We start from the raw sequence: 25,767 nt of genomic DNA on the forward strand, positions 1-25,767 counted from the left end.
AATTAGGAAATTTGGGGAAATCAAAGATTACTTCTAGACCTTGTAGTGACTTCTCGCTGGTGAATAACTGACTCCAAACCTTGTCTTTAAAGGGCCGTTTCGAAGGAGTCACAATAAAAGCTGTCACAGCAGCGTGATGCAATGAGACTGAGTATATAGTACAGGGCACTGTACAAGTGCAGAGTGGGGTACACTCTTTGGGATATTAAGATGTGTCAAGTAGACAGAATGATTTTAAATTTTAAGTAAGTATTCTGGGACAAAAATATGAAACTTCTGTTGGAATGTTGAATATATAAAATATATGATAGGTATATACATCTATCAATTGCCTTGAAATTTTTAATTTAGTAAAAAACTCAGAGCAGTGTTTGAGAGATGCTTGCCTTTGTAAAGCAGTGCATGCTTTTGTACTTCTCAGATTGCATTTTAGAAAAAAAGAGAACATATTTCTCACAAAACATCTTTTTATTTACTTCTTTACTTGTAAACTGATTCCATGTCTCATTTTCTACTGAATAGGCAAGTCTTTTAATTTCTTTCTTTCTTTTTTTCTTTTTTTTAAACTGGGTGTCTGCTGAATGCTGGGATTTTCTTCTCCATATCAAAGCTCCTTTAATTCAGTGCTCACAACCAAATTTACATCTTAATTGCAGAGTTCACATTTAACAATATAGACAGCATAATGCTACTGGCAATTAAGCTTTTACTACCTGTTTTTATACAGTATTCTTAAGCACAGTCTTTTTTCTTCTTCTTCTTCTGTGTAAGTCCTGGTTCTAGACGCTTGTGTACATTTAAAACACACATGGAAGGAATCAGATGCCTATCTTGGATATAGCTCAATACATGGTGTAGGGGGTGTGTGTGTGACAAAATCGTGCCTGTCATTTTTACATCCTGAATTTTAATGTGGACGTTCTATTTTAGTGTTTTGTTTCTTAAAGACCTAGAAACTCTGAGAGGGTTGGGAGAGTTAAGCTCTGATGTGGTGAATTTAACACACACTGAATATCAGAGCTGTCTTATTTTGATCACAGAGATGATCCTATTCCTACCCGGTAAGACTTCAAATGCAGGAGGCTAGTAAGCAAGAGAGCTGAATTCTGTCAACAGCCTGGGTCTTCCACTTCCCAGGAGGTAGAAGATAACTCTTTGCTAGAAATAGCTGCTATCTCTTTCAAATGTGCATTTGCTAGTATATATATATATATATATATATATATATATATATATATATATATGTATATATATATATATATATATATCGCCTATAGTTTAAAATAGAGCACAAGAAATTCCTTTTTATATGAGAATTAGAAGCAGCCCCTACACTATTGTAACAGGAAAAATAGTGTTTTTCTCTTACATTGTTTCTTACACCTTTGACTGAGTCACCATAATTTTTGTCTATTATTATCTGTCTGAAACTGCTTCTTGTAGGCCAGGCTGAGGGGCAATATACAAAATATTCCTGAGTTAATTTTTTAAAACAAGCCAGATGTGCTATGTGTAGAAGATGTGCTTTACCTCAGTGCCAAATATTTTGGATAAAATCATATCTACATATAGTTTTGTTTATATTCACATGTAAATATGAATATAAATATAAATATTCACATACATGAATATGTCTCGTGTATTGAAATAGATACATGCTTCAGGATACTTTCAGTGCACTGCTTCATGTTCTTGCCACAAAAAAACAAAAAAAAAAAAACAAAAAAAAAACAAATGTCTGTTGATTTTGCGCAAAGTACACTGATATTCAAGGCTCTTGTTGCCGCTCCCTGTCCCTGCCCTCAGTCTTCAGCCCAAACCTGAAAGTGAAGCAGCGAAGCAGACAGTGCAGCCTGAATTGTTTACCTTTGTTGTGAATGGCTGTGCCTCATATATCAGAGAGAGAGAGGAGAGAGAGAGAGAGAGAGAGAGAGAGAGAGAGAGAGAGAGAGAGAGAGAGAGAATGAATTACCCACAGAAGCACAGGCCCTCTCTCTCCAACAGTATCCGCGCACTCTTCTGTACTTCTGTGTTGCTAACTTCCACCCCAGAGGGGTCGACCAGTCCTTAGGCTGAAACCATGTCGAAGAAAGTCGTATTTTATTTTTAAATGTTCTTTATATCAGGACACAGCAAGGAAAGGTATTGGTAGAAGTTAAGGAGACAGTAGAACACACGCAGCAATAATATAATAATAATAATAATAATAATAATAATAATAATAATAATAATAATAATAAATAAGTAAAACGCAGCCGTCCCCGGGGTTGAGAACTCAGTACACAGAATAAGGCCAGATAAACTTCCTTCACCACCTTCCGCAGAATCCTTCGGCCAAATCTATCGAATTGGCATGAGTTCTTTGCAAAAACAAAATAGGTCTGAGGTTAGAAAAACCAACCATAAATCTCTTCAGCGTAGAGTGAGTTAAGTTAGTTACGCTTGATATTTTCCCCTTTCTTTCTTTCGTTCCCTTAAAAAAAAAAGCTTCTCAGGGGTGTGTGAGGGTAGGAATTAAAAGAATAATAAGGGGGAAGCTGCGGATCGCTGGGGCTTTTGCAGCCGGCTGCAGCTTTGCCCACCGTGCTCCGGGCAGGCGTTCGCCCTGCCTACCTGCAGGCTGCGGCTCGGGCGGCTCGCGTCGCCTCCCTCCTGATTGGGCAGCGGCCCCCCAATCAGAGGCGCTCCTGGGCCGGTGGGACTGCATATGTAAAGCCCTACTTCATATTAATAAGCTCCAATCGGGGCTTTAAGTCCTTGATTAGGAGAGAGTGTGCGAGCCTCGGTCCCAACTGGCCGTGCCTATGGGCCTGTCACCAGGAGAACGCGTGTGTTAATTGCACCGGGCTCTGTCAAGGAAACTTTGATTTATAGGTGGGGTGCACAAATAATGGTTGTCGGGCGCACATGGATTCGGTAGAACTTTGCCTGCCTGAATCTTTTTCCCTGCACTACGAAGAAGAGTAGGTACCTCTTTTTTTTTTCTTTCCTTTGCAACTCGGCGTGGGGGTGCGTGTGTGCGGGAGAGTGGACCGGGCAGCGTGTGTGCACGCGGATCAACGTAGTGACCTGGGTGTTTGGTGCGTGTGGGTGCGTGATGGTGTCTGTCTGGTGCCTTTTGTGTGGAGGGTGATCTCCTAATTCAGTAAGTGGGGAATTGTTCTCCGACTACTGTGTTACCTTTGAGGCAGCTCTGTGACTGTCACTAAAACAGCTGGGTGACAGTCACTTCTCTTTCAGGTGCTAAGAATAGGCGCTGGGCACCATTGCTCAGTGAACTGTTAAAATGCATCTTTTACCCAGATCCATTTTCCCCAGGAAAGATGTTTTAAAATACAATATTCAAAATGATTTATACTACTGAGTGCCTCTTATGTATTTGCAGTTTGACAGATATTTGAAACTCCCTGTCACCCTTTACTGCGCAGAGTTAGAGGCAAAATTGTACATTTATTAATTCTCCTTCAGAGGACAATTTAGCAACTAGCCCCGTGCTGCTCCGAGCCAGCGTAATGGTATTTGTGTGGTTAGCATTAACTCAGTACTTAACTGGCAAATCAGTCCATTAAGTAACATGAGATTTTCACACATTATAAATATTTAAAGGGGAGAAAACTGAAGAAGAAACAGTAGAGACTTTTCAAAAAAAAATCTTCTCTTAAATAGACAATGTGCAGGTCCTGAACTTGGTTATATATATATATATATATATATATATACAATTATATATACATATATATATGTATGTATATATATATATGTATATATATGTATATATATATATACATACAATTATATATACATATATATATAATTTCTTTAAACCCAGTTCACTGATATTTATGAATACCTTCTTGGATATTCTATATATTTAGATCATTAAAGGTCCAGGGTAGGGGTAGGAAAAGCAAATTGGACTCTTTTGTGTAAATGAAGAGGTCATAAACTTAACTTCAACCCACTGTTAAGATAAAATATCCATGGACCACGGAAGCTGACACTGGTCTCTTGATTTCTGTTGAGTCAGTTATATTGCTTTTGCATTACAGTAATAGCAACTGTTATAATTTTTAAAAGAGTGCTCTTGGCAAACCTTTCTCTTGGGAGACTGTGAAGAAAACAGAACTCTGAGCGCTGGGGCAGTGTGCTGGTGGTAGAAGTCCACTAGCTGTCCTCAGCCACTGCCCTTTGCTTTGCATCATAATCAAGCAGGACCTAGAAGTGGCTTGTAGTCTCTGGCTGCCTGTGTGTGTTTGAGTCTGTGTGTGTGTGTGTGTGTGTGTGTGTGTGTGTGTGTGTGTGTGTGTGAGAGAGAGAGAGAGAGAGAGAGAGAGAGAGAGCGCACACTCTCACAAGAGAAGACTAGGATCCGAAACACCGAGAGGCTGTCTTTGCATCTGTTTGAAACACTTGAGCAAGAGCCAACCTTAAAATGCTCAAGAATAAAAATGAAATACAAACAAAGGTAAGACGGCCCAGTCCAGCACGGTGCACCTGGGCTATGGAATGGGAGAATGAGAAATGTCTTCATGTCAGTGAGAAAGCCTCATGCTCACTCGGAGTCTGAACTTTGCCTCCCAAATAAATAAATAAAGCAAACTTTAAATATTTCTCCAAAGGGTTCATGGAAAAAGGAGTTTCCTTGCATTTAACTTCTTATACCTAATTTGAATAATTAGTTTAGATAAGCCTCTTAGAGCAGATGCATTTAAATGAAAGCAGGGCACATGTCCTTTTGGCGTTGGCGCAAGATTCAAACTAGCTTTTCTCTCTCTCTCTCTCTTTCTTTCTTTCTCTCTCTCTTTCTTTCTTTCTTTCTTTCTTTCTTTCTTTCTTTCTTTCTTTCTTTCTTTCTTTCTGGCTCAATTAAAAGTCATCTTTTAAAAACACAGATTTATTGTGTGGGTGCAGTTGTGGCGGTTACGTGGTTCACTGGACAGACGGAAAGATCCAGGGCTGAGCAATGAATGCATCTGCCTCTCTGTCTCAATTAATAAACCACAGAATTTATACATGCTATTAATATTCATAGTAATTGTGCTGGTTTCAACCCCATCACGTGTGTATACACAGAAATGAAACCTGAGTTATGCAGTTTCCAAGGAAAATATTGGACCATTTCTGCTTGGGAGGCTGTTAAAAAGATTCATGCAATTTATTGACCACCATTAAGAGAGCTTAAAATGTTAACCTTTAACTATGTAAGTACATACATTTTTTTTTTCGGAAAGGCGCCAGCACTTTCAAGAGCACAATGCTGTAACGCTTGTTTCGCATTGAATAGCAGTAATAGCTGATAACATAAATAGACGGAAATAAGTATCTGCTGGTTTTGACATATGTGTCTGTGTAATCATTCTAAATGAGTGCGCTCCTCTCACGAATCCCTTTCAACCTCTGATTAAAATGTAACATTGACTACAGGATTATAGAGCGGACTTAATTTTACTGACTGTTTTAACAGTTGTCACAGCTGTTGGAAGAAGGCAATTGAAACACTCCAAAACCGACAGGGAGGGGAGGTGGCAGTTTAGGAAATATCAGCTTTGATCATTGAAATCCAGACAGTGAACATTGAACAGTTTTGTGTTTTTAAGGATCTCTGCGCAGAGCGATGTGCATTTTATTGTGTATGCTTTCCTCTGTCTGTTTTAGGGTGTTGATTTTTATTTTCCCCTCTGACTCATGCATTCTTAGGAAAAGCTAACCTGAATTGAGACAGACTTCTTCCAAAGTAATACTATCATGGGGAAATATGAAGAATAAAAATAAGAAAGAATTCTGTATATAACCACAGCTACAACAAAAGCCTAAATCATAATGGATATGGTTACTATATATATATATATATATTTTTTTTTAAAGGAAAAATAGGAGCCTGCCCTAAGTTCCTTTAGATACCATAGAATTTGAGAGTCATCAAGAGATACTTTAAGTTTATTTTTCTGAGGTAGAATACCCAGACTCCAGACTTGGAACTCTACTTTCTGTCTTGATCCTTCTCTATAAATCTGTTGCAAACACCTGCAGCCCTCAAGGTAGGTGGTGTAGGTAGGGTCTTCGGACAATCTCTCGGTAAATCTCTGGAAATGACAGCCAGCAGCAATTAGTGTTCTTTGGCTGTAAAATCCTATAAACTTGCCCACCACAAAACTGAACAGAACATTTCTGTTTTTCAAAGAATTAAATAAGTATGATGCATGATCTAAACTATATATGTATATAGTGTAAATTGTGTGCGTCTAAATGACTTGCATTATGGAACTCGTGATTTATTTATTTTCTTCTTGAAGTAACAATTTTTTTTTTAAAGTATCCCCGAGTTAGTGGACTACATGTAGAAGGGGGCGGTGACAGACACGTTGGCTTCCTTAGCCCTTTGTGTTAGGGTATGTGGGCATTACCCTGTGCACATTTGGTGGTGAATTTAACCATCTTCCCATCTTAGCAGAGGCAAGGGTAATAGTGGGGGCTCGGTCTTTTCTACAGAGACGGCTTCTTGTCTTAATGTGTTTGTATCTGTGCAGTTTTATTTACTGAACCTAGTGTGTTGCAGTGGTGATTAACCCATGTTATTAGCAAAGCCCTTGTGGACAGCCATTAATTCTCTTGCATGGATGATCATTTTTCTAGCGTTTTTCCCCCCAATAAGGTAGCGCTGTTCCATATATATATATATATATATATATATATATATATATATACACACATACATATATATTCTACATTGATAGTCTTTGATATATTTCTTTAATTTAATCTGACCTGTAATGTATAGTGTCTACTTCTTGGAGAATGGTATTAAAATTCAGCTTTTAAAACTGCTAGCAGGGGAAAAGATTTTTGTTATTTTTTCGTAAAGTTGAGAGAGTGAAAAGGACAGGAATTTTAAGCTTAAAAGGAAAATAACATAGGAAATCACCTTTTCACTTCAAATACTCCAGATCTTAGAATTTATGATCACACATGACTTTGAGGTTTTTTGATCAGATTTTTATTTAGTTAATAACAGCTCGGGCATTTTTGTAAAATATTGAGCCAGCAGAAAAATACTTGTGCTTCCTTGGTTGAGAAAAGATAAGGACCATCTCATTAGCTGGGCCATACTTTTGCAATTAATTTTCCATACCTGGTGCTATTCATCAAAGAGGGCAGCTAACTTCTCTAGGGTTCTGTTTAACAATACTTTCATGATCCCCTCCTTCCGCCAGAATTACAGACAAAGACGATGTGGTTCTTTGGGAAGGTAGCCCAGTGTCCAAATTGCAAGTCTGTGTCACGTGTGAAAATTTCCTCAACATTGCTGTTAGCCTAGTGATTAAACAAACTCTGTTTTGCTTGTCAGAAGATGTTCGGCAGGGACAGCTTTCCTCTGTATGATTTCACAGGCAGAGTTACAATGTCGTTCTCTGGCTGGCACTTTACATATAAGTGGCCATCCACAGCCCTGGTTTCAATGAAACCAATTAATAGCAAATAAACTTTCTAGCTTAGCCCCGCAAGCATTTACGAAGAAGACAAGAGTGTGCGACCACAGGAGAACTTTCAAGTCATGGCAGCAGATAAACTGCTCTCTGAGTCTGGTTCCCGAGCAAATTCACAGGAGAGAGAAACAATACCAGGTTGATGTGCTATAGTGAAGGCTAGCTCTGGCCGAACCAGCTCTCTGGAGAAAATCTTTGATTATGTTGGGCCAGTTTGTTCAGTTTTTATCTCTTATACACCCTCTGGTATTGTATTAAATTGTCATTGTCCTAAAACACATGAGATAGAAATGAATTGCGCTTTTCTCTGCTCCCTGACAGTGAAATATTTCACTTCTCCCCAGTCATCTTCGCCTGCATTTGCTAGTGCAGGGATGACACCAGACGTCTCTACGGCTTGACATTCTTGCTGCATTTTGCATGTCTTATCATTGATTTTTTTTCCCTGTGGCCACATCTACATGGATATAGATTATCGATGCCATGGCTGATAAATAAATGCACATGTGGTCCTTTAAAATCACAAGTAGCCGCTAGGATACATATGGGAATGTGTTTGTATGTATGCTTAACTGCATGTGAAATACACATATGTGTGGGGAGAGAGAGGCCATGTAAACAGTTTAGATATGTTGCTAATATTATTCATAAGCTATTTTGACTAATGAAGTAATTCTTAGGTGTAATGGACAAATAGTTAGTTGCCAATTAAATTTTCCAGGTATGGTTTTAACCTAGAAATCATGAGTATTTATCAGGCCCAATTGGAAAAGGAATTGACTGAGCTCTTACACATAAGACAGGTGCACAGGTAACCTAGAATAATTTTAATCTTTTAAAAATTATATTCACTTATATATTCAGCATCTAGTAACCATAAATAATTTGTAAAATAGGAAATCAACTGCTGATGGTAAATGCATAATTTAATGGGTTGAGCCCGAATCCAGTAGAATATTTTGCAATAGCTCCTGGCTACATCTTTTCCTATATAATTGGCCTGACAAATATATGATAATAAAGAGCAGGGCAGCTCTCAAACAAATGTAAAAATGTGAATTTTTATTATTGCACTCAGTAAATATGACATTGGCTTTATTCATTTTTTTTTCTAAGAGAAAATGGATAGAATTGATAGGTGTTTTGTATCTGTAAAATGCACTCTGGGTTTTGGTTAATTCAGCTTTATTCTCCAAGGTAAGTTCAGAATTCTGCGGTTTTTGCTCTCATAAATCTGAGTGTGAGTTGAAAGAGAACATTGATGCAATTGCTTTTTCCATTCTTGTAATCCGTGTTCTAATTTCTACGCTCCTTTAAAGTGCTGGGTTTCTTTCCTACCTTTGTTTGTTTGCATAACGCTTTATCAAATCCTTGCTCTCCTGTTTATGGAAAATTCCTGCTAACTGCTCCTTTACTGTGAGGCATCGGTCAGCCTTCCCTCTCCGAGGTGCTGAGTGACGCCTTCTGCTCTTTGAAGGACCCACCTGACCAATTCCTGTTCCAAGTTCACATTAGACTCTCACTTTCTAGGGTCCCAGGAAGCCTCAGCAAAGAAAACAGGTCTCCATTCAGACCTTTCCCAACCACATCTCCCCTTCCTGCTGTTTCATACTGAGTGTCAGATGTTTCTTTTTCTCTGATTTTTTGGACAGCATTTTTAAAAAGTATTTTTGACAGTTATTAAATTGAAAGGATCTAGATTTTTCCCCTCATCAAATATATATGTATGGCATGCATGGATTTCCTGTTTTGATTTGATTTCTGAAGGATATTTTTGAATGTTTGGAGAGAACTGGCATTATATATTTTAATTTCTTCAAGTGGTATTCATCCTAATTTGTAACAAGGCCTCTGAATTTAGAAGGTAATTTGTTAAGGCAAATCAACAGAAGAAAGGTACAGTTATTTTAAAATTAGATTTCCACTGGTCTTTTGAAATATATTTCAATATACTGGCAAAGGTTTGTGTGTGCATTTAATTATAGATTTTAACAGAGTACTGAACAAAACATTGGCATTGATACTTAAACTGTATCAAATAGTAAAGTGTTGAAAACCATCAGGGCTTTACTGAGGATTAGGTTCTAGGCTAGCTAAGGATCCTAAACATGAATTTATATTTTAATTGTATGAAGCAGTTTTCATCATATGCCTCTGCGCTTCCTCCTGTGGCCTCCAGTGCAACCAAATTGCATGCAGAATTTACATCCCCGGGACTGAAGTGCATCTCACGTGTAATACACATTGGCAGCACGTACCTAGCCAAAGAAAACAAATTAATATTGGGCACGCTGAGGGCTGCCAGGCACATCACAGACGCGTCAATTTAACTTCACTTCATCATCCACCTTCTCCGAAAACAGTTGGTTAGGATGGTGCTGAACATCCGGAAAGCAAGCAATAAATTCTTACATAGATCAGGGTGGGTCAGCTAAGGGCGAGGAGAGCCGGGCTACTTCCTGGCCTCTTATGTAAAACCCACCATCGGGATTACCATCGACCTAGGTGGACACGAGTGTTGTATAACTGAAGTTCTTGCAGATTCTTCTAGCAGTTTGTGAGATGCGATGCCAAGGCATGCATCTCTGAGGTGGTAAGCCTTCATGAATTTAACAAACAAGCAAAAGTCAAAAATCATGGAGAATCTAAAGGCTTCTGGTAAGGCCGGTCTGAACAGGACATGTAACTTTTTGTGGGGCTTTGCCTACATTTTTCTCCAAGAGCAAAGCAAAAACTTCCTGTGTTTTTTGTTTGTCTGGCTTAGTCAGTATACAGCAAGTGTAGGAATGCTGAATTTTACTGCCCCCCATCCCGCCCGGCCCTGGGTCAGAGTGATCTTGGCAAATGATAATTCCTTTTTCATCAGCTCTCCCAAATTTACTCATTTGTCTAATGGCTTTTGAGAATTGAAGCAAAGGCTTGCTCAATAAATCTATGTTCCCCTTTCTCTTAATGTTTACAATATGAATTAAAATGGTTTTCCCAGGAATACTTTCCAGGCTGTTCATATACAACTAACAGTCAGAAGAATTTTCTTAGCTTGGAAAAGAGTGAAAAAGCTTATATACAAATACAAGTAGAAGTTATCATATGAGAAAACACTAGAAATTCTCTTCCTCTTTTAAGATCATTTAGTTGTGAGCTGTTCCCTTGATTGCCCTTTGTCATTCATAATTTCGAATTCTTATAGTACTTTTATCTTTCCCAAACCCAAAGATGGCTGTGGTCAACGGCCATCATTTTCCCCCCAAATGCAAACATTTGGAGTTATTCTTTCTCAGGTGCTCATTTGCCAAAACAGATCTGATAGTCTGAGAAGGATTGTTACATGGAATCAACCCATGATCAGGTGAAGAGAAGAGTGTCTGTGTTTAATGACAGCCATGCCTCCCTCCGCCTGGGTGATGACTGTCTGCAGTGATTGCTGGACCCCATGAAATAACAGAGCACGCCTTTCTCCCTAGTCTTGACTGAGACCTGCCTAAACGGTCATGGGAGCCTAGGGTCACAGTTGGGGAAACCATTGTCCAATGAAGGGTACTGAGTTTCACACTTTCTAATTCTTCCTGTTGGTCTACACATCTGAAGAGGGCACATGTGCTTAGAGTCTAGTGAGCATTGGCCTTTGGTCTCAGGTGGGAGCATGTGGCTGACCTCCTCTGTTCTCTTAGCCAGTTGGACAATGAAGGTGAAGCGTCCACGGATATTTTATATGCATAAGCTCCGTTCACAAGAATGTCTGTAGCCCTGTTGTTCAATGGTTTTCAGAAGTCGCTATTGTTCTAGAACTGTCATTGTTGCTTCCCATGCCCCCAAATACTACCCGCTAAGAAGGGCTTCTTTCAGTTTCTATGGACTGCCACCTGGTAGGTGACCTTCCAGAGACAACCAGGGTGACATGTCTCTTTTCATACCTTTATAGTGAACTGATTCAGTTGGTTGAGTCTGAAGAAATTAAACAAAACAAGACTAATCTGAGGGTTACATCCCTGCTTCAGTTGAATTTCTTTATTTTCTCATTTCTTTGTAATGAACAACACTCTAATGTGTAGAGGATTTATGAGGGTTTTAATGATTGGAAAGTCTGTCCTGAGCTGTGGTCACCATATGTGACAGTGTCTTTCTCTCTTATCTTCCTTCAGTTTCTGGGGTAAGTTCCTTGATGTCTATTGTCTTCTTTGGCTTGCCTTTGTAGCATGGCTTGGCCTCTAGGTGGAGGGAGTGAGGGGTGGCTGGTAGCCCTGAATTCCTAAATCATGTTCTCTGGATACTTATCCTTTTCCATTCCCAAGAAATACACCCATTTAAAAAATCAGTTTCTTCCCCTCTGCTTTGCTAAAGGATTGTGCTCTTCGCTGAACGGGTGCTAGGTTTCTCCTGCTAACCCAGGCTGCGCCCTTCATTTTCCCTGTGAGTTCCAAGGAGATTGCCCCCAACACCTCCCGTTTGTGTTTTCTTTTGTTTCTGTTTGCAGAACATTCTACCTGAGTGCTTTTATGGTTGTTTTCCTGATGGTTGTCAGTTTGGGATACTCAGCAGCTGACATTTTTGTTAAGTTAATGTCACAGCAGAAAAACCAAAGGCAAACTGGAATCTGGCTCGAGTGCGGTGGAGGATACAACTTCTGTTTGATTGTGTGTAAATACAGTTCGTTAGCTGGGGGTTTATCAGATAGCTTGGCAGAGAGAGAGAAGAGCGGTGCAGACTGTTTTCAGTAACCGCGCTGGCTCATACTCCTGATAAGATTGAGAGAGCTTTTTACGAAGTGCTGATAGGTTTGAATAAGAAAGGTCTAATCTCCTTCAGTGGCACCAGCTTATCGGAGTGGAGCAAAATGCCAACACTTTTACATTAGCAAAAGTAAATGTTTTAGACACTCCGGCCCCCCCCCCTTTTTTTCCCTATTCAAGTTAAATAAGGAGGGGCGCTTTTGAGTGTGCGCTAATGAATAGAAGGATTTATTACCTTCAGTAAATTACTCGGGGAAATGTTGATAAAGGAACCCTCCCCATCAACAGCAGTGTCTTTGATAAGCAGGTACATGTATGCTCTCCATTCTCTGGAGAAATTAACATGCCAAACCGTCTCTGGGTCCATTAAACACCATTTCTGATGTTCCAAGATTCAGTTATGTTCCGTGTCAATCGAGGCTCCTTGTTTTCTGAGTCCGTGAGTGACAGGCGTTTGAAACTTTAGCTTATCAGACTTAGAAAATGTTGCTGTGCTGCTGTCAAGTTTCGGGATGCGGTATGTGTCTGCTGTGTTGAGCCAGCGAGGTCCTATAAAAAGAACAACAATAAAAACTCTGACTGGGGAGAGATGCATTATAAATGCCTTAATGAAAAGATAAGTGTTTTTGTCTAAATAATAGTCCATTTTAAAGTACGTACCCTTCCTTACTGGGAGGAAAACAGGATGCTGGTTTTCTTTTAATACAAACCATTAACTTTCCCAGTTGTAGCATCTTCTTGTCTTTGTAATCTGATGCCTCCAAATAATTTAGCGTATTCAGATTTGATAAATGGTAGTGCAAGATCAGAATGATTGATTTTGGATTACTATTGATTACTCTCAATGAGATCACCGTGACACACTCGAATCAATAGTCTTCGATTAAGCAAGGCACCAGAGTTCCATACGCTCCCCAGCAGTGGGGGACGGAGGGGCAGAGTGTTCACAAGCTGATAAATTGACAAAGCGCTCAGCTCTAAGCAGCCCTTTGTTCAGCACTGGTTCCTTAAAATATGTTTCATTGGAAAGTTCGTTCTTTGCAACTCGGGGCCTTTCTGTGGAAGAAAGGTCATCAGTTTAAGGATTATTAAATTTTAACTAAAAACAACTGGGTTCCATTTAGGTGTAAAATCATTTAAGTACTTACTGCAGGCAACCTTCATGCTTCTGAGCTGTCGCTCAAAGGTTCCATTCTTTTATGAAGATGTCAATTGTAAACATAAAAATGCATGGCTGGAAATAGAATGGTTTTAAGATTCAAAATGAAATAAAAATTCCTGCCTGAGGAAAGCGGCGTAATCAAAATAAGGTGGTCTTAACTCTGCTCACAGTCGGCCATGCTCGGGAGCAGCGCTGCAAGGTGGCAGCAGGTACCTTGATCAAGCGCGGCTGCTAGATTCCTTCCCCTCCTTGTCTGAGGGTGTGAGGGTGCGCGGAGCATCTCCAACACCATACATAGCAGGCTTAATAGCGTTTGATCTGGAGCCGCCAGCACTATCAGCCCCTCAGAATCTTCCTGTTGCAAGCAAACTTACAAAGTCATTAGCAGGGAAAGTCCGTGTTTCCCTCCTTTTAGTGAAGTTGCTCAAGGAGATGACTCTACCATCCTCTGCCCTTGTGCGGTCTGAGCATGGAGTATGCAGCCTTGGCTTGGTGGTCCTGGGAGGCAGTGCCAAAGGTGACTGTGCTAGGAATCCGCGCTCTTGGGCTCTAAGTGGAAGCTTTTACATAACCTGCTTGCTCGTGAGCTTTTTAAGGACTAGGCCTGTGCACCCAAGTCTTGAGTAGCTTGCAGTCCTTTTGTTTTGTTTTGTCTTTTTTTTTTCTTTTGTGAGTGGCACCCTGGATCATACCTGGAACTAAGCAGAGGCTATCAAGGACTCTATTGCTAAGCTATTCCCCACCCCCAACCAAGCCCAGCCTCAATTTTTAACATTGGTAAATACTGTGATTTTGATAGGAAACTTTAAAAAACAAACCTTAAAAAAATAGTAAAAAAAAAAAAATCACTGCAAAGGTCAAGCTTTAAATTGTGAAATTACCTGTAAAAACATTAGAGTGTTTTTAATTTTGCATGGAAACCATATAATTGGATTCTAATTTTATTAGGTTGAACTGTATGAAGTTGCTGTTTTATAGGTCAAAAAAAAAAAAGGAATGGTCAAATATCAGCAATTTTGTGTGATCGGGCCCAATAATTGAATTTATTTCTATGCTGTTCATATTCCGTAATCAAATTGGAAATGACAACTGGTCCTTAGTCTCTGATGGGCTGTAGCAGAATATGGGAGACACGTGAATTCTGCCTTCAACTCTGATAAGCTTATTGTAATGTCATTTTAGCAACTGTGTATTTTTCTTGAGGATCAAATAAGAGTATCCAAGTACCTGGTACACAGAGCAGAAGTGTGCTTGTCTGTTGCCTGTCCTACGGGAGCAAGGCTGAGAATCTATGCAAAGTTTTCATCTGATAAAGACCCTTCTCACCCAGTTTCGGCTCCCCTGCCCCTCCTCAGACTCAGAGCATCAGGCAGAAATGGCTTCCTAAAAGAGCAGAGTGTAAATGGTTTCAAAGGAAATTGAGGGAAATTCCCCTTGCCTCTGATGTTTCCCCCTCCCATGCGCTGAGAACCCTACTGTGGGGTTCCTCAAGCCGACAGTGAGCCTGGAAATGCTTTATTGGTCACGGTAATCAGAGATGTTCTAAAGTGACCCCAAGGCCACCCACCCACCCCTTAGATGTGGGCACCTGTCAGGGCTGCCCTGCACTGGCCAGTAGGAGCTCTCTGCACCCACCTATGGGCAGCAGCTGGCTCTGCAGAAACAGGAAGGGCTTTGAGGCCACCATGGAACCTGTGCAGGACAAACTGCATCTTGACTTCGGGCCACATCAGGATGGTGTGAATTTCTGTGCCTTCAGGTGAGTCCACAACCGCTTATATCTAATTCCAAAACAAGGTCAGACTTGACTTCCTAGATCTTTGTTTTTTGGTTTTTCTTTTGTTTTGTTTTGTTTTTGTCTGTTTTTGTTGTTGTTGTTGTTGTTGTTGTTGTTGTTGTTGTGTGTGTGTGTGTGTGTGTGTGTGTGTGTGTGTGTGTGTGTGACTGCCTTTGCCTGGTCCCATTGTCAACCTTGGAGTTTCCCCTCATTCCTATTCTCCCCTGTCTATGACTTGCATTTAATTTACTGCTGCTACCCAAAAAGAAATCATTCCACTTGCTTCTAGACCTGTGCAGCACAGGGGTCAGAGCCATGGTGGGGAGAGAACAGCCTTAGTTCACAACACATCTTTGCTCTGGCCCCACGTGGGTGCCAGTGTCAGCCTGGATGCATGTATGACTTGCCTTCACTTGTATATAGAACCCCATGAATACAGCAGAGAGTACTCTCGCTAAAGACACAAAGCAGTGGGTGATGATGTAAGATAAGTTTGTTACGCCTGACTAGAGTAACTCCCCTGCACTGCCCAGTCACAAATATACCATATTTATATCAGTTTGACTCAAAGAGATAAAAAGCCCAAGAAAATAAATAGCCAAAGAGAGTTCACTCTTTCTATGGAAAGAGACCAATTTATTTTATTTTATTTTGTGTGGGGGAAGAAAACTGGAGACACCCTACTTTGTAACAGAGGATGGTTATTGTAGGACCTGTCCCTGGATGGATGGTAGCTTTTGTCTGGCTTTCCTGTGAGCAGATTCCTCTCAAACAGCATGAGCCACAGCCCATGAGCAGGCTGCCAGTCATCAGCAGGTGTGAACAACATAAAACAGGATTAACACTGAACCAAAGTGTGTACTAAAAACAGAACCCCTGCCTTGCTTTGAGAAGGACATGCAGAAAAGGAAGACACAAACCATGCTGGTCCATGCTCCTTGTTTACCAAACATTGCTTGGTGAACTATGTAGACGACAGCTCTGTTTAGGGCAGAAAAGGCAAGCAAGGCACATGGGTTCACTCTTGAATTCCCTCTTTTCACGTTGTAAATTCAAAACTTAGGGAGCGAACATTTTAGGACTATTTTGGAGTTGTTTAGAAAGTAAAGTGAAAGCTATTTAAGTAGAGTCCGGTTGGTATGTTAATGGTACAGAGACACTGTCCCTGCTTCCAAACTAAATGCTGGTGGGCAGGCATTTGGCGTAGTCTTTACCATCTCTAAAAAGGTCCTACTGATCGATTATTCTATTATTTTTATGTTTAATTGGATTACTGGACTCATAATCTTGCCAAAGCAAATAAATTGCAAATAAATAAAGTAACTGAATAGTAGAGTCTTAACACTTATACTTGTTAATAAAAGAACTCTGCTTAAGAATAAGAAAGCTGCCAATAAAGAACAATTGTTAATATAAAACTTACATATCCATTTCTACTCCAAGTTGAAACCAATATTCTGAAATATATTTCAGAACTCTGGTACTTGGTCACATTCCGCACGGCATATACAACAAGGAACCTGCAGCTATTAGATAGAGAGATTATGTTGTGTGTACACACACATACACTGTGCACATGAACACACATAAACCTTTAACATGTTCAAATACAGGTTTCTCTGCATGTTTATGTAGTTACACTGACTTCTGAAACTAAGACATTTATAAAACTGTGCTGTTCAACAATATCACATATACTTATTTAAAGTGCTGTTCAAATCAGAATTTTGACAGTCTGTCTCTCTTGGCCCATCCCATGCTCACTGGCCCCATTATTTTGTGTCTGTGGTTTAAAATGTAATTATTCACCATTTTTCTGCCTTTTCTTTAACTCTTTAAAAATTTTAAAATAGTAGGACTTTTCTCCCCTGAGTGTTTGTCACTAATTTTACTGTAAAAATCACATTGCCTGGCAGTTGGGGTGTCTACATGTAATTTGCAAGGAGCTTCCCAGTCATTGGGAGCTATGTAATGTCTAAAGTATGCATTTATTTATTTCGAGGCAGGATTCTGCCATGTCACCTTGAATGGCTTGGAACTCCCTCTGTGGGCTGGGCAGGCCTTGAACTCACAGGTATCTTCTTGCCTCTGCTCCAAGGTGCTGAGATGAAGGAAGGGTGAGCACCACCACCAGTTTAAAGACTACATTTTAATCACCAAGTTAGCATATTGCCTATAAAAGCTACCTTGCCACCATTCACCCTTTAATGTTTCTTTCCCTCAGGAGCACCCTGGCTTTTCTGTCCATGCTGTTCAATACCCCTGTTAGAAATAGAAACTTGGTAAAGGTCTCAGAACTTAACGATAGCTGGTGAAATCGGGTTTAGAAGATAGCTGTTTAAAATTAATTTTGACGTGTGTTCTGTATGCTCAACTGTCTGGTGCCAAACATCCAGCATCCATTAACTCCTCTTGTTGCCTTAAACAAGGTTGTTTATATGCTTTTGCAGTTTTTTCTTTAACATTTTTTATTATTATGTATTTTCCTCAATTACATTTAGAATGCTATCCCAAAAGTCCCAAATACCCTCCCCCCTCCACTTCCCTACCCATCCACTCTTACTTTTTGGCCCTGGCATTCCCCTGTACTGGGGCATATAAAGTTTGCAAGTCCAATGGGCCTCTCTTTGCAGAGATGGCCGACTAGGCCATCTTTTGATACATATGCAGCTAGAGTCAAGAGCTCCGGGGTACTGGTTAGTTCATATTGTTGTTCCACCTATAGGGTTGCAGTTCCCTTTAGCTCCTTGGGTAATTTCTCTAGCTCCTCCATTGGGGGCCCTGTGATCCATCCAATAGCTTACTGTGATCATCCACTTCTGTGTTTGCTAGGCCCCAGCGTAATCTCACAAGAGACAGCTATATCAGTGTCCTTTCAGCAAAATCTTGCTAGTGTGTGCAATGGTGTCAGCGTTTGGAGGCTAATTATGGGATGGATCTCTGGATATGGCAGTCTCTAGATGGTCCATCCTTTTGTCTCAGCTCCAGACTTTGTCTCTGTAACTCCTTCCATGGGTGTCCTGCTTTGAAAAGCCACTGAGTGTGCACAGGTACAGGCCTAACTCCGGGGATCCTGAAGTAAAGGGTGAAAATACAAAATGATCACAGGGTGCATATAACACATTTTAAAGTGTGATTTTTTTTTTTTTGTACTTGGCCTGGCTTTAATAGAAGCCAGTTAATCTTGGCATACCCTCTCAGCTGGACCTTCACCCAGCATTTCCACACACTGCCTTTAGAATTCCCCAAAGCCAGATCTCAATTTGCCTGAGGACTCATTCAAAGTTCCCCCCTCCCCACGCTTGGCAGCCACCCCTCCCCCTTTGCAGACACTCAGCAGATGCACTTTAGTTCAGCATTTTATGTATTTTTTTTTTGAAGATGCAGCTTGCTCTGCCTCAGGTCATTAAAATTATTGTCTTCCACATCTTTCGATGTTTCCAGTGAGATGATTAGCAACATTAGGCACTAAGGTTTATACTGGCATCACGTAAGTTTGCAGAAGGGTCAAATCATAGTACCATGGTGCCATTGCCAGTTGGAATGTGCCAGAAACATCTCGGGAGAGTTTTTGTCAAGTGTTTATGCTCAATTAAAATTTATACTCCATGTTACCGAGTGCCTGTCTGTTAATAGCTCAGTGTCATGTGTCCAGCTTCCTTAACACAGTATTCACTGTAACAGTGATATAGGATGCCAAACTTTAAAAGGGAGATACTGTTTTTCAGAAAAGACATAGGGAAAATATGACAAAGGATAGTCCCCACTTAGGTGTAGCCAATATTTTCTATACCACCAAAAGCCATAACAGCCTGGCTTCGGTATCTTCATCTTCACCGTTGATGAGAAGCACGGTCCGCCTTTGTGTAGGTTTGTACCCAAGAGCCTCCTGTACAGCTTGTCTTCATCTGTGCTTTTTGCAGAACATTTGTGACAATGAGCATCTTCTCCACCATCTCCACGACTTTACCCCACTCCCCGGGAGTCCTTTTCACTTCTTGAAGCTGAGATGGAATATTTCAGACTGGTGCTCCTGCCTCTGTGCATATGCTAGGATGTATCCTGAAGCCTTCCCTGTATGTCTATAAGAAGAAAAATAATAAAAACAGAAAAATTCACTAACAAAGCAACAGCATAAAAAAAATCAGGGCTTGCTGGGGATGGGGTGGTGTGACGGAAGGAAGATGACAATTTATGATTCTTCTGGTATCAATGTAAAGGATTTACCCATGCCCCACTCCCCCCACCCCACCCCACCCCTGAGCTCCACGGTGCTCAGCATCAGATGATGATAATGTACCTGGAAGGAAGAGGCAGCCTATGCCCGGGCAGGCAGCATCAGACAGGGCGCCTTGCCATCTGGCCCACCTGCTGCATGCATGAGTCCATCTGGTGACTGCAATAGCTCATTGTAGGCCTCTTCTGAGGAACACTGGGGCTGAAAAGCAGGCAGTGTGAATTATTTAAGTAGCTGGTATAAATAAATAGAGGGGAAGGGGAGAATAACAGGGGAAGAAAACTGAGTAGAGCCACTCCTTCCCTGCTGTGTCCATAGTTCTGGAATGTTCCGATCCGTCCATTTGCATGTAGATTTGGTTGTGTAGATCGCTGTGTAGATTACACAAGGAGGAGATTTATCTAGGTTTAGATAAAACTCTGACTGCTTTGCACTTAAGATACAGAATCTTAAAGAGTTCAGCATCAGTAGAGCTGATAACGGGGACTGAATTGCAGGCATCCATTCACAGAGGTAAACCTACTGTTTGTCCTTTTAGGAACAGATGGGTCTTGTTGGGGTGGGGGATGGGGACACATGCTTGACTTTTTTATTATAATTTATAGAATTAGAATTTTTTTTCCTGCTAGGTTCAAAACTGAGAAGAATTGTGTTACTTTGATTTATGTGAGTGGCCAATTGAAACTGTTTTAGTTAGGGACAGTTCCTTTCACTGACTGGGTAGGTACATTCAAAGTTCTTATTAATAGGTGCTGAGTAGGGAGTAAAAGTCACCAGACAGAAATGTGTTCATAAGTCTTGAGTTCTGTGTCTAGATCAAACAGATGTTAATGCAAAAAAAGAAACACTGAAATTCTGAGCCAACTCCGTGAGTTACTTACATTCAAGCAGAAAACTGAAGCAAGGAAGCCCAAACAAAGTAGGATTAAAGACTTCGTGGGCATTGTTTTACAAGTAACAAAGTCATTTTCTGAGGTCATGATCACCATAGAGCCTAGGAGGAGGTGGTCTGTACAAAATGGATGTAAGTTATACGTGAGAGGTAAGGGGTGTGTCTGGGATTGTAGTGTCTAGAATCTACTCCCGTGGTCTTTCCTCAGAGTGAGACCACGACATTGTTGAAAGTGAGGGTGGGGACTTTGTAATTAAATTAATATTTTTTTCCTTCTCTTATTTTGACATTATTGAACGGGTAATAATGATGAAGAGTGCTCTTTGTAGTGTCTAGCCTATTCGTTTTTTAGTCGATATACCTGTAATACACCCATGAGAGAGTAGCAGTCTCGTTAGTGTTTCCCCTGCACATGCATGCTCAGCAAGGCATGAACATGGGAGAGCAGGGGAGACGTTAACAAACCCACGTTCTGGGACAGACATCATTGCGTCTCATCCTCAGCAGCAAAGTGAACCTACTTGAGCTTCTTCTACCCAGGAAGCCCCAAGTTATTATCTGAACGTAAGCAGTGTTTCTATCTCCAGCCAAATAGGCACAGGAATAAATAGCATAGTTAACTCTAAAAGTAACCTGGGGCCTCCTTCATTTTCAAAAGATACTTTATGGTGTCTGATTTATAACCATCTCTTTCCAAAATATGCTCAGGACTTCCTCTTTTCATCTGCCTTTGAAGCGCCAAGTGAAATACTTGTCTTCGGCCAAGTAACTCTGAAAATTCAGATAGTTCACGCCTTCTGAGTCATCGCCCACCTAGGCCACTCAGGCCTCACCCTCCCTGCTGTGATGGCCCAGCTAACTGTTTGCCCATCTTCTCTGTTCTGCCTCTGTGTAAAGAAATCCCTTCCCTCTTCTACATTCCCATCTCCCTAGAATTCATAATAGGAACTTCTGACTGCCCTAATCTTATTTTTTCCTGGGACACATTTTCTTGCTGAGATGCTGGAGAAATAAATGCCCCAGTAGGCAGAGGGAGGAGCTGACTGACTGGCCTTGGTTCAGTGTCTAGACCATGTCAGTGGTTGTAGACCTTGACTGTGATGGAAGGAGATTGGCTCAGTGCTCCATGACAGCTTGAGGGAGCACCACCAATAGTTCAAAGCTCCTCACATACACAGGTTGCTTCTTAAACTGTTGCTCCAACAAGAACACCCGGGCCTTCTCTTTTCCCTTTAATTGCTCCGCCTTCACTGAGACTTGCTGTACCACTTTAAAAGATTTACATTATTTTTTTGAAGACTCAGCCTTCTAGACTCCTGCTCTCTTCATCGTGTGACTCAAGCGTGCTAAGTGGGTAGGGCCGGGTAGTTGACAGGGGGTGATTTTACCGGGTCTGGCTTGCTTGTGTCACTGGTGCCTTGGAAATGTCATACTTCATGCTATCTTAAGATCACCTGGAGCCTATGTCTTCCAACGGGGGGAGTCTAATGTACACGCATGCCCATGGAATACCACATGGAACTTCACCAGTGAGCACCATCAACCCACTCTGCTTCCCGTGAGCTCCTCCTCCAGCATTTTGCAGTTTTTCTCTCTTTGGTTCTAATAGGAATCAACAACATAACCTGGCTGCGGATTTCATTTTCCTTTGCTTGTGCTGTTCATGGGGGGGGGGGTGTTATGTAGAAGCATGAGCATCATCTTTTAGAGAAAGCTATGCACCCAAATATTTGCTAGGAATTCTAAAAGAAAAAAATATTATCATTTCTCAAGGAGACACCCAGCAGGTTATTAATTAGTGTTGTGACTTACTTTTGCAGAATGCTGACTTTGTAATTATAGAGTAAATTGGTAAGTCTTTTTGATATTATGAAAACTAAAATAAAGAAAATGAATGCTAATAAAAGACTCTGTTTAACACATCATAGATCTCCAAAGTAAACCTCCCTGTGGTGGTTCCTCCAGGAACCTGCCATTGACAGTTTGGTTAGATCTGCTGCACTTATGGCGAGCTAGCCGCTTTGAATACAGGTTCTCCTAGCAGTTACAGTGTTATTAATTATATGGCTAAGAAGCAAACAGCAACCGTGGTGGTGCTTAATAGCTCCCCATAAAGAACTTCATTACCCCATTCACAGGGATGAAGAGGGGTGTTATAATGAATCGCAGGAATTTTTATGGCTGTGTAAGTGGGGAGGTGAGGTGACCATGTAGGGTTTCCCAAAAGCAGGGACAATAAATGGAATGGCATTGCTTAAGCAATAAAGACAGTGTGTCATGATCGCCTTTTGCTTGGGGACGTCCTGACAGCACAGGCACAACTTCAGGTCCCTTTATTGTCTTAAAGCATTGATCATGTTGATTTCTATTTGGTGGGAGGGAATCCTGATAAGAAGAGGGACAGACCACAAGGAGAAAGAACAGCAGGCATGCACAGAGGGATGGAACAGCCAAGGAATCTACTGCCTTTGCTTTGTCCCCATTTCCCAGGAAGCTCTTCCGGGTGTTTGACCGTTCATAGTTTGTCTATCGGTCCACCCTGACTGTGTGTTGGGCGTCGTTTTTAAGAGTAATGTACTTTATTTGGGGGCCAAGGTTGGATGCTACACACTGTGGGCTCAAGAGTCGAGAAATTGATGCCTCTGCCTAAAGTACGTTAAGCAAAAAGGAGCCTGGCAAGACCGTGCACTCCACAAATATTCCCCCCTCCCCCACCACTTGGCTCTTAATAACGGGGTTGTTAGTAGCACCAGAGGGGGGGGAGTACAAACTGAGATTTCACTTCTCGAGGCCAAATTAGCTTCTTACCTCAACCGACAAATTCTGCAGCCCAGATGAGTCATGAGAAGGATTAGTCAGGGAAGCTTGAATTGAACCTATTTCTCGTGCCTGCGTGCACCCTTATCAGTCCCCCTCTACTTATAATTGCCAGCTCTACTTTCCGAAATTAGCAGAGGAGAAAGCAAGGCAAAGTCAGAAACCTAGCTGCTGCCCTTACCTGCCTGGAAAGTTGGGGTAAGAGTGTGGCTGTGGAAGCCCCAGAGTTCACTATGGCCACTGAGGGAACGGTAGAAGCAAAAGGAGTCTTCCCTGCTTTGTGTGTGAGCTTTGCCTGCCTGGAATGCAGTGCCTGTTGGAGGTCAGAAGAGGGCTTCAGAGCTGCCCGAACTGGAGTTACAGATGCTTGCGAGCCATCTTGTGGGTGGGTGGTGGGAACCAAAGCAGAGTCTTGTAGAAGAACCACGAGTTCCCCACTTCCTCTGCCCTGCCCTGAGTCTGCCTCTACTAAGGGAACAAAAGGACAAAGTCTAGCAGATTACCCCGAGGTTACAGTATTTACCCCCCTTTTCACCAGTCAGGTAAACAGTTGCATAAACATGATGCTGCAGTATTTTGTGGATTATCACTAACACCAGATCAGATTTTCACCATGTAGAAATGATGATGATGTGTGTGAGCATGCCTGTGTGTGTGAACATGCCTGTAGGTTTGAGCAAGCCTGTCTGTGTGAGTATGTCTGTGGGTGTGTGAGTATGTCTGTGTGTGTGTGAGCATGCCTGTGTGTGTGAGCATGCCTGTGTGTGTGAGCATGCCTGTGTGTGTGAGCATGCCTATGAGTGTGTGAGCATGCTTGTGTGTGTGAGCATCCCTGTGTGTGTGAGCATGCCTGTATGTGAGCATGCCTGTGTGTGCAAGCATGTCTGTGGTTGTGAGCAAGCCTGTGTATGTGTGTGTGTGAGCATGTCTGTGGATGCAAGCATGCCCACGAGGCTGCCTCCTACTCTTTTCAGGCAGTTTCCTGCAGGAAAGATCTTTACCAACTGACTGAGCTGATTTTACCCTCCCATGGAGATATTTTATTTATCCGATGAAATGCTTAGAACGTGATTAATTTGTCAGGGGAACATCTTGTTACTGTGAATTTGCTGAGTGTGAAAGAAAATTGCAGTCACACGGATCTGGAAAATCTGAAGTAGCTAGAATCTTCTTTTAGTTTAAAGTGACTCTGATTTTCTTTAAAACGACAACTTTGCCAGACTTTGGGCCTGAGAGTTCAGTCAGGTTGTGCACGTAAAAGTACATGGAGTGAGGGGTGGGGCACCAAAAACTAGGAGAGGGCATTGGGAATGTGGCTTAGATGGCACAGTGATTGTCTAGCATGCAGGAAGCCTGGCTTCAGTCACACAAGCGATCTGTGGTAGCCCAGGCTTGTCATCCCAGTAGTGAGAGGGTGGAAGAAGGAGGAGCAGATCTTCTAAGACATCCTTTGCTAGTTAGTCAGGGACCAACCTGGGCTACACAAATCTGGTCATAACATCAGCAGCAGCAACAACATCATCATCATCAACAACACCAGGAGAGCATCTAAGAGGAGTAAATGATGCAGAAGATACAAGTGCCTCAGTCTCTCCCAGAAGGGGATGTCGATGCAACTATTAGATTTCAGCCTTGACTGGTCAACAGAGTGGATTTGTATTATCCATGGGTCACATACCTTTCCTGAAGGAAGCGAGACATGGGGAGGCACCTGGACCTCAGAGCAGGACAACCATAGCCATCCTTCATCATCTATCAACTGGGCCAGGAGAGTCCTTCTCTTTGTGTCTGCACAATGAGTATTAATTGGCAGGTAACCATAACATAGGCCTCCCTCGCTCTGACTTTCAAGCCAGAGGTAATTTGTAAATGATTTTGTAGATGAAGATTTCTCAGCCTTTGTTTGATCAGGCTTGGGCTTTGCAGACAGGGGGGCAGAAAGTCCCCCTGGCTCCATTCATTCTCTTTAGTGTAACAAGTGGCAATGGCTGAGGAAGATGGCTCTTTATTCATGTGTGTCCCCTCAGCCTAGTGTCCATTTGTCCATTGGAATGAGCCACCCATCATCCGTCCAGGTTTCCCTCTTACAGCATCAAGAGTTATGAAAGGAAAAATTCCATTTTTCCCTGGCTCTCTGTGACAGGCAGACTGAAGACTATGGTCATTGGGATTAAACACATATCCATCACCCCCAGCTGGCAGCTTATTATGATCCCCGCTTTGAATATATGAATTCCATAGACCGCGTGTTTGAAGTCTAGCAATGCCAAGTTTTTAGATAAATAATTATCCCTTTGGTGATGTACAGCACTTGGGTGCCATATTTTCTCATTTTTACTGCATTCATGCCCTTATCCTCCATAACATAAATCCTTCACCTTCATATTTAGTAAAACTATGAGGGCAACAACCCCCTGTACTCGTTACAGCCAACCAATCACGTGACATCATTCACTGTCACTATTTGTTTTCTTGGGTAGATTTTTCAATAGATGGTCTGGTTTCAATTTGCCCACATAGTTGACACAGGAGTGCAGGGTAGACAAAGTGAAGATCTCATATCTGTGCCAGCTAAAACCTTGACATGCCCCCACCAGCTTTGTGAGACTGTAGGAAACTGAAAGGTGGGTGAGTGGATAAGGTATTATCTGTGACTGCTAGTCTGTTG

At 41.5% G+C, this 25,767-nt stretch overlaps 1 protein-coding gene and 2 long non-coding RNA genes across 18 annotated transcripts in view; 1 reads left to right on the plus strand and 2 right to left on the minus strand.

The window, feature by feature from the left end:
- The window catches only part of Esrrg (estrogen-related receptor gamma), a 606,376-nt gene that overhangs the window by 386,580 nt on the left and 194,029 nt on the right, over window positions 1-25,767 (plus strand). For 2 of the 15 annotated variants that reach the window (NM_001357536.1, NM_011935.3), the window contains exon 1: window positions 2,738-2,963. The exons of 11 other annotated variants lie outside the window; for them this stretch is intronic. Coding sequence is in view for 2 of the 4 variants with exons in the window: in NM_011935.3 (NP_036065.1) it covers window positions 2,908-2,963 (56 nt within the window). In the remaining 2 variants the exon portion in view is untranslated. Of the gene's footprint in view, window positions 1-2,730; window positions 2,968-4,165; window positions 4,466-25,767 lie in introns of those variants that run through there. 2 more of the 15 variants (XM_006497170.2, XM_030254424.1) reach the window with 2 other exon arrangements.
- Window positions 11,487-13,901, minus strand: 9330162B11Rik (RIKEN cDNA 9330162B11 gene). Its single transcript, NR_038007.1, has 3 exons — window positions 13,363-13,901; window positions 12,875-13,270; window positions 11,487-12,763 (listed from the first exon to the last, which is right to left on the minus strand). It is a non-coding gene; the product is annotated as an RIKEN cDNA 9330162B11 gene (long non-coding RNA).
- Window positions 19,099-23,344, minus strand: Gm51738. Of its 2 annotated transcripts, none has more exons than XR_003948556.1 (3): window positions 23,281-23,344; window positions 19,454-19,591; window positions 19,099-19,235 (listed from the first exon to the last, which is right to left on the minus strand). It is a non-coding gene; the product is annotated as a predicted gene, 51738 (long non-coding RNA). The 2 variants fall into 2 exon arrangements; XR_003948555.1 differs by lacking the exon at window positions 23,281-23,344 and adding an exon at window positions 23,091-23,141.

The sequence above is a fragment of the Mus musculus genome, chromosome 1 (assembly GCF_000001635.26).
Source record: "Mus musculus strain C57BL/6J chromosome 1, GRCm38.p6 C57BL/6J".
NCBI classification, from domain to species: domain Eukaryota; kingdom Metazoa; phylum Chordata; class Mammalia; order Rodentia; family Muridae; genus Mus; species Mus musculus.